This window comes from Pteropus alecto, unplaced genomic scaffold, assembly GCF_000325575.1.
Source record: "Pteropus alecto unplaced genomic scaffold, ASM32557v1 scaffold22, whole genome shotgun sequence".
Lineage (NCBI taxonomy): Eukaryota > Metazoa > Chordata > Mammalia > Chiroptera > Pteropodidae > Pteropus > Pteropus alecto.
Window position 1 is genome coordinate 21,682,927 of NW_006434839.1, and position 9,708 is coordinate 21,692,634.

Consider the following 9,708-nt stretch of genomic DNA (forward strand, 5'->3'; position numbering starts at 1 on the left):
CTCTTCTGCTCATCTAGTTGCTTTTTCAATTCCTAAATTGTTGATATGACTTGTTTTGGATCTCACTGAGTTTTTTCAGAAGCACCATCCTGAATTCTTTGTCACTTAAGTTGCATGTTTCTATGTCTGTAAGCTTATTTTCTGGAGATTTTTCTTCTTCTTTCTGAAATGACTTGTCACCTTGGTTGTTTATGGTGTTTAATGGACTATTTCTCTTCTGGGCATTAATGGAAATGTATTCTGCTGTGGTAGCTCTTATGCACAGATCTCATGCTCAGACGTGCTGGTGTGAAGTTTAGGTGTTTTTTGTTGAGTTTTTGATGTTCAGCTTATTATTGTTTCAAGAAGAGAGATCTGGTGACATCTCTCACTCAGCCATGTTTCTCCACACTTCAATTAGTTAGATATTTTAATAATGTAATAAGCACCTGCAAAACTATCACTCAAGACAATAATTGACTTCTAACCATTTTCTTTCCTCATTCCTGTTCCCTAACTTGCCCTACCTGAGGAAATCATAATCTTGAAAATCAAGCTTTCTTATTTATATAACATTTTAAAAAATATTCTATGTGCACCTTGGTATATATATTTAAACAATTTTAGTCATTTTTAGTTTAATAAAAAAGAATATCCTCCAATGTAATGTTTTGGAATTGTTCATTTAATATTATTTTGGTAAGATTTATCCATGTTTTAGTAGGTCTCTGTGGTTTATTACTTTTGAGTGCTATATAAAATTCCTTTTTGTAATATGGCATAGGTTTGTGTCTATTCCTTTATTAATGATGAGCGTTTGGGTTGGTTTAAGTTTATGCAGTTAAGAGCAATTTTTATCAATTAAATAGTATCTCCTTGTGGTTTTGATTTGTATTTTTTTGTTCTCTAATAATGCTGATCATACCTTTGTGTAAATATTGGCTATGTTTATTTTATCTTCTGTGAAATGTATGTTACTTTCTGTCTGATTTGATTGAAACCTTCGTGATTTCTTATTGATTTGTAAGTGTTCTTTATGTATTCTTGATTCTTATTTGTGTTGATTTTGTGTAAATCAAGTATCTCTCCTAGTATTTAATTTATATTTTTTCATTATAAAGACATCTTTTAATGAACAAAAGATTTAGATTTTAATAAATTTAAACTGATAATCTTTTTTTATGTCACTATTTTTTTCTGATTTAAGAAAACATTTCTTACTCTGAGATCAGAAAGATATTTACATATATTTTCCATTAACAACTTCAAAGTTTTTTACTTTAAGATCACAATTGATCTGGAGTTGGTTTTTGAAAAAATGTTATGCTAATTTCATCTTTTCCCATAAGAGTAGCCATTTTCCTTATTCCCATTTACTGAAAAGTTCCTTATTTCCTGGCTCTCTGACATGCTACGTTTGTTATCTACCAGAGTTCTAGATATGTGTAGATCAGTTACTCAGTTCTCAGTCTTCTTCTATCTCTGTGCCAAAGTTGCTGTCTTAACTAAATCTTCATAAGAACTCCTGAAATTAGGTAAAGCAGGTTCATTCTTCCTGCTATTTCTCAGAAATATTCCATCTATTTTTAGTCCTTTTCTCTTTAGAATCATATTTTCAAATTTTGTAAAAATTTTATTAGAATTTTGATTAGAATTAAATTGAATCTTTAGATCAATTTTAGAGCGAATATCTTCAAAATACCTTCTTCCAATCTATGAACATGATATATTTCTCCATTTTTCTGGGTCTTGATAACATTTTATTCTTTTCCTTGTAAGAGTCTTACTACATGTCTTCTATTAGTTCTTTTCATAAGCATTTGATATAATATTTAAATTTCATCTATTTCAGCTTCTCTTTCTTATATTTATTAATGAATCTAAGATTTCCCCCATATTTCTGCATTTGCAAGTTTTTATAAGACTTCAATATAATAATACATAGTTTTGCACCTAATTATTTGTCCCTAAAATGTCTTAAAAGTAGGTTCCTTTCTTTTGGATGTAATCATTTTTTAAAATTGAAATATTTTAGAGAATTAAATTAGAAAAATGATCAACAGCATTTTGGTTAGGCAAAAAGAAAAGGATTTAAATAGCTATTATTTCCCCTCTACAAATGAGATTTTCTGCATTGTTGTGGGAATAAAGAGGAAGCAGGAACAATTAAGTGATGTTTAATGGTTTATGTATTTTTAGCCCATAGATACTGTGCACATGGAGAAAGAAAATGTGGCAGCTTACAGTGTATTTCACAAAACTGGATCTTTACATAGTTATTGCCTCATTAAATAGCATAGATTTTTAGATTAAGTCAGCATCCATTATGTAAATCCTGTATTTTTTAATGAAATTATACACACACACACACACACACACACACACACACACACACATATGCACACATTATTTTTATTCATGGGACCACTGGAAGGTACCAAATATTTTGGTTTAAGTTAAAATTAAGCATCATAAATATATACAATATTGAATTACCTTCCTATATGGTCAGCATAGAAGAATTTGTGATTTTTTTGATAGTTGAAAGAAGATTAGCCTTCCTGGGATTTGGATCAACATTGTCCATGTAATGAAGAACAGACTGTATTACACAAATTTTTCAGCTGTTGCCAACTCTCTAGATTTTTTTTTATTGCAGAAGAAGTCATTGAGACCAATTACCAGAAGAAAATGCAACTGAAACAGAAGAAGAAAATGCGAATACTGGGCCAATCATTTCTGACTGGCTTCCTTGTGACATAACTACACATAAAGTGGGCTTCTTCACTAACATTGTTCTTGCCTGAATTTAGATGTGTCATGGACATATCTAAATTCTAATGTTTCCACAAATATATTTACAAACGGATTGCATTTGAAAGTAAAAGTATTTATCTTTCTCAATCAGAATATCATGGAAAAGAGAGTGTAACCCAATCATTTAAAATAATTTTCATAAATCATATGTAAAATATATGCTTCCATATGAGCAATCTGAAGTGTTGGGGGTAAAATTGGCCTGTGGCAATACACACATAAAGTCTTTTAACTGAGTATAAATTTAGCTGCCTTTCAGTTTTTAGTAAGTTTGTTTTTTTCTTCTTTTCTGAAGAAAGAAAGCTAAAAGTTTCAAACCAAAAGAATTGTGAGGAAGATGGAAGAAAGCAGTTTATAGGACGACAAATGAACTCCCAGTTCATAAAACTTTATCATTTAAACCAAGAGAAAAATGTTTTCACTTGCAAAAATTAAATTCATAAATGATGGAATAATCTACATTTACATATATTTTTATTTTAGTTATATGTTTTAATATGAGCAACATAATAATTTTTAGAAAGAAAATTATGTAAATTGTGTAAATTATTTTTCAATTTTTCTACAACTAATATATACTTTTGCATCATTCAAAGAGGTCAATTTTATTTTTAAAACATACTAAATAAAAGTCTTTTAAACTAAAAAAAAAATATATATACACACACACACAAAGTAATGAAAGAAAATATAAAAGTTTATATAATATTTATTTGATTTGTTACTGGTTTGAAATTCCCCTGTATGAAAATACTTAGAAAATATAGACCTAGAAATATGCATAACATTTTGTTTTAAATTTAACAGTAAAGAAGAATCATCAGTAACATCATATGAGAATAACTTTGAGAATTCAAAGATTACAGGTAATCTTTCTTATTTAATTTTAAACAAAATCTATCTGTTTTATTATAGTCTACAATTATAACAATCTTACATAGGTACAATTATATTAATTTTTCAGATACCTATATCCCCAAAATTATTTGTTCTCATGAGGAGAAGGAAGACTTGGAAACCTGTAATCAAAATGTAAAAGATGCAAACAAGGAACATGATGAACATAATGAAAAAGAATTAGAGTTAATGGTAAGTGTTCTGGTTGCCACGGTATTAGAAAAGATGAATCCATTTATGCTTCAAGGATACTACAACGCTGGCCTTTCAATAGCTTTAACTAATATAATTTGCAAATGTGAAAGCACAGCCTATTCTGTTCTTGTATCTAACTTGATCAACAGGGCACTTTGATTTCGGTATGCTGCTTCTGATCTCTGCAGTGGTAAATTAATGACATTCATGTCTTATCTCTTTACCAGCAGTTCTGAGTAATAGTTTGTATGAATTACAGAAGAAGTAGCAATATCCTGATGTGCCTTTCTAATCTTTGTGACAAGTTTACACTTAGCATAAACTTGTCTGTAAAATGAGAGGACTGGACTAGATGATTGTTAGAGTTCTGTCCATCTCTACAAGTATTGAATTTAGCAGCATTTTTTTTTTTACTTCCATCTTTGAGAATCTCAAACTTCCATATCATTGGAAAATCTTGAATTACCAAATAAACAGAAAATATCCTGTGCTATATTTTAAAACAGTAAACAAGTTCAGTACTGTATAATTTAGAATTAAATTTGTTATAAATTTCACACTTGGTGGACATTCAATCTATTTGGAATTTTAGGAATATGGTTGAGATAACATTTTTATTACAAAAGAAGAAATAGGAGTAAACAAGTCATAAAATTCAACTTATCTTTTGCCTCTTTAAGTGTCAGTGCTGAAACAGAAAAGAAAAAGAGCTCATCTCTTTCCCCACACATTCCCCCTTTTCTATAGTGATATAGAAGCTGAGTCACTAAAGTATGCAATTTACTTTGCTTCACCTTTAAGAAACTACAAAGTTGTCATTCAGTGTGAGAATTCTCACCAGCTGAAAGTGAACATCGCCATTTTTTCTCAAACCACAGACTATAATGAAAGGGCCCTGAAAAATCATATACTTCACCAATACACCGCATTACAATGAGCAGGCTCAAATATAAAAGTTGTTTAGAAGTTACTGAGATTGTACATCCAATAAATGAACTCAGAGCTATAATTTAGATGCTAATTTGCTCCATGCTGATGTTAATGCATAAAACAATGAAGCTCTATAATAGATGGAAATACAACCAAATCTGTAGAACCCACAGGCATTGGCTTACAAGACAGCTGTGCAGTTGACAAGTAACATGAGCCTTATGTGAGAAGAAGGGGAAAACGTAAGATTTGCATATAATTATTGAGATCATGCAAATGTCAGTTATGAGGGGGAAAAAAAAAAAACAGGCATCTCACTGTTAAATCCTGACAGTTGGCATCACTGAAGAGCTCAAATACATTTGAGTACCAGTTGGCAGAGGGTCATTAAAACAGAATTTGCAGAGACATTAACTCCCTCACTTTTCTTTGAGTGACGTTTTGCTATTAATAGTTTGCAGAGGTTTTGCAGAAAACATATTAATAAGAGAAACTGTAATAGGGACACCTATAGCAACTGTGAATGCAGCAAGGGGCACCCAGGAAGCTGCTCTCTAATTGATTAGCATGGAGCTATCAATGTGTATATCCTAAGTAAGGAGAAAGTGAAATGACAAGTAAGAATAGTTGAATAATACAATGTGATGTTTGGAAGCTGGGAAAGAGAGTGATTAATTTTGGCCCCTTTTCTTATTAATCTCATTCCCAAGTCATAGCCTACAAGGATCTCCCCCAAAATATTGGGCTTCTAGAATTTGTGCTACATCCACAAACGAAATGAGTTAAGGAAATTTAGCAGATAATTAGTAGCTAAGTTAATGAAAACTATAATTTATTTTGTATATTTAAAATCATTTGGTCATTATTTCTTGCTTTTATTCCTCAAGATAAAACAACGCTTAATAAGAAGTACGGTTTCCAGAGATGAAAAGAATACATTTTCAATGGATCCAGTCAATTTTCCAAATAAAGCTGAGAGGTTAGAGAAGAAGCATATCCATGATGAAGTACACACTGACTTGTTTAAAAGGACTTTGTCTCCAAGTTTATCAGCAGAGAGCTCCTTAAAGGGAAATTTTCCTGGCAATGAAAAATATTCTACAGAAAAAGAGTATAGTCATCAACCTTCAGAGGAAATTACTTCATGTATGAGGAAAAGGAAGTCACCATTGAGAAATACTAGCAGTGATGAATTAGTGCAATTACATATCAGCAACAAAGAAGTATTGGATGATAATGCTAATCCAGCCCAAAGGAGAGGCAGAGTGCAAATAACTTGTCCCTCCTCAGATCAACTAATGGCAGACAATCTTAATACAAAACATGAAGGGGGAGTTAAGAAAATTAAAATAAAAGATTGGAAATGTTTAAAAAGAGATTTCCATTCGGATTTCCATTCAGAAGAATCAATAGAAAAGGAATCTTCCAAGAAAGATTATGGGAATGGTAAGAATGAGAAAGAGAAACAAAGAATACATTTAGGTGATAATGGAAAGCAAAGCAAAAATTTTCAGTCAATCTTACATGACCAAAAAAAGGCAAGACACTCTGAAATAAGTGTGGAAGGGGTTGGAGCTAGTAACAGAGAACTAACTGTGCTGCTGAGTAAAGATACCACAACCTCTAACCAGGCAATCAGAGCAGATTTGTTTCATTCACCAAAAAAAAATCTAAATTTGGAAGAAGCTGTGCAAACAATCCCAGAGCCTGATCTCTTGACTACTAAAGGCACTACTTTAGAAGGGATGACTGGTCAAGTTCATTCACCAAGAAATGGAAATGTTTTGAGGAATGAATATCTTTTCCAAGTCGGAGAAGGAAATCTAGATTGGGTTAATCCCGAGGATCAGAATACGAGCACACAGCATAAACAATGTCAGAATTTTCTGGAAATTCAGGGAAAAGTAAGAGAAAGTAAGACAAATATAACAGAGCAGATCAAAGAACAAGCAGATTATGAAGATATATGGGGGGGAAAAAATAATACGAAGAGTTTGAAAGTTACTCCTACAGAAGAATTGTTTACCTGCCAAGAAACAGTGAGCTGTGAACTGTCTTCTCTAGCTAATCATGGTATTACTGAGAAAGCAGAAGCAGATACAGCTTATATAATTAAGACAACATCAGAAAGTACTCTAGAAAGCATGTCTGCTAGAGAAAAAGCAGTAATTGCTAAGCTACCTCAAGAGACAGCACAGAGTGACAGGCCCATCGAGGTAAAGGAAACTGCATTTGATCCACATGAAGGGAGAAATGATGATTCACATTATACCCTTTGTCAAGGAGATACAGTAGGTGTAATCTGTGACAATGATTTTGAAAAGAAATCATGTTTAGGCATTTGTAATGTACATGCAGATGAAATGAAAAAGAAAGAAACCATATCTGTGTACAATCCTGGGAACTTACATGATAGGAAGAAACTTCGCATTGGAGATATAACATCTGCAGAAGAATCCTTCCAGTTCATTACAGGCAATGAAAAAGTAGCCTCAAATCTGGATTTGCATTTCAGAATGTTGCCAACAGACAAAAAAATATTTCCAGAAAATAGAGATCATGGGCAGGTCCAAGAATTATCAAAGGAAACGAGTATAGATGGCATTACTCATTCTGCTTTAAACGCAGACACTAATAGAGTTCCTGGGAATGGCTCCCATGTTTCCGATCACCATGCTAAAACTCCAGTATCATCTTATGAACAGTCAATTGCTGTAGAGAATTCAATTGCTACCATGATCCTTCAATCTATCCCTACTAAATCAGGATATAATTATAATCCAGCAAGTGACATCCAGGGTATTGAGAAGAACCCATATTCTGGGTCTATACTTGAAGAAGTTCCCAAAAGTTCAGGTAGTAGGAGAGAAAGATGTATAGGCCAGATTTTCCAACAAGAAGAAAGCAATGTAGAAAAATCTCTAGGGCCAACAATTTTAATCAGTGAAGCTATTGAGAACATGGATAAAAATGAAGAATTAATAAACTCTGGACAATCACTGTGCTTCTCAGGTGACAAGGAATCCGAGAACTCTGCTACTGCTAATCTCTCTGCCCAAGAAAGTCAAGCTCAAAGCAGTGAATCTCTGCTTTTGAAATATGCCAACTCTAAAATACCTTATTTTCTTTTGTTTCTGATATTTCTTATAACCATCTATCAGTATGACTTAATGATTGGATTGGCATTCTATCTTTTTTCATTGTACTGGCTATCCTGGGAAGGGGGGAGACAAAAAGAGTCTGTCAAAAAGAAGTAATATCAGCACTATTATAATTCTCTCTTCAAAGATAAGCTATTCAGCCCCAAACATTTGGATTGGTGAAAAAGACTATTCATTGTTCAAAGAGCCAGTGCAGTTTTTCTCTCGAAGGATCATTTAAAAAAGAATGTGTATGAAGTTGCTCTTTTATATAAGTAATTATTCTATATAGGACCATTATGTTTGGATCATTAAATACCTATATGAATATGAGATCTGAAGCACATCAAGTTGAAATTAGGTACAGCTGTTGCTCCTTAGCACGCTATGAAGTTGCAATGCTTCATGTCTCTTCACTACTTAGAGTGCCAATTCTTGCATTCATTTCTTTTGCAGTAAAGCTTCATTTTTTTTTTCCCCCCAGAGAGTATTTTTCCCTCTATGGTTTTTAAAAATAGATAAAACATGGATGATAGCAGATGATTTTTTTTGGCCTTTTAGTATTGACCATGAAATTTGCATTTACCACTGTGTCATTTATGAGCACATTTTGATAGATCAAATCCTCAACTCTAATATTTTTAAGAACAACACATATGTATAGTAAAATGTGTAAACTTAAATTGAAGAAACATGTTGTTTTCTTTACACACACCCATATACATACCCTTTACCTCCCTTATACCTACAAAGTTGGGGCATTCATAAATCAAATCTGGTAGACTGAAACAATTGGGAGATGACCTTTTGATTCTACAAAATTTTTTGAGTGTCCTGTCTTTAAGCAATTTTTCTCTTATAAAAAGAGACTATTTAACACAGTTGAACATTTTCAACCTCAACCATTATTCAGAGTTGAAAATTTTAAAGTTCTACAAGCATTACTTTAGAAGGAATTTCTACCTATAAAGCATAAAGCATTAATGATAATAATAATTTAAAATATTCCAAAGGAACTATTCTACTTGGTAGTATTTTTTTTCCTCAAACAAATTTTTAACCTTTTCTCATTATATGACAATAATTATTCCTCAAGGTACATTTAGACAACAAACAAGTAATCATTAGTTATATTATATAATTATCGGGTTGTTAGCTGATAGCTCAAATGTTAAAGTAGGCAAATAAATCGATATGGAAATCTACTGAGGGAGAAATGAATATCTACTAAAGCAGTGATTTTGGCTGCCGTTGTTGTTTATGACTAAGTCCGTGAAATAATGAAACTAGTCATTTTAGTCACGTGGGGTAATTCAAAAATTCTTATACAACTAATTTCAATGACCATTTACTGAATAACTGCTATATACAGAACCCTGTGCTCTGTTCTATGGCAGAACACTTCCTTTGATACCCTGAATGGCTAGTCCTCAGGGAGGAGATATAAGTATGTAGTTTCACACTTTTGACATGGTCAGGAATACGGAAGAGAGTTATATCAAGGGAGCACATTTGGGTGATTTATTTTTCATGAAACTTCTTTCATAAAGCATGTAGCATTGATCTTCAGAGAGAAAATTAATGTGTAGCTAATAAGTAATATATATAATCATCCCATACTTCTAAAACGCATGCAATTATGGGAGGACAAAATGAGAATGAAACATTTTAACTGACTTTCACATGGTAGTAAACGAGTTTCTTCATTTTCTTTAGGTACACAACTATTTCCAAATCCCTTAATTGCATG

General features: G+C 32.2%; 1 protein-coding gene across 1 annotated transcript in view; it reads left to right on the forward strand.

Moving 5' to 3' along the window:
* PPP1R3A (protein phosphatase 1 regulatory subunit 3A) overlaps nucleotides 1–8,075 on the forward strand; it is a 50,758-nt gene extending 42,683 nt beyond the window's left edge. Inside the window, exons 2-4 of the mRNA XM_006910613.2 lie at nucleotides 3,604–3,662; nucleotides 3,761–3,885; nucleotides 5,706–8,075. Of these exons, the coding sequence (XP_006910675.1) occupies nucleotides 3,604–3,662; nucleotides 3,761–3,885; nucleotides 5,706–8,075 (2,554 nt within the window). The remainder of the gene's footprint in view (nucleotides 1–3,603; nucleotides 3,663–3,760; nucleotides 3,886–5,705) is intronic.
* Nucleotides 8,076–9,708: the final 1,633 nt, after the last annotated feature.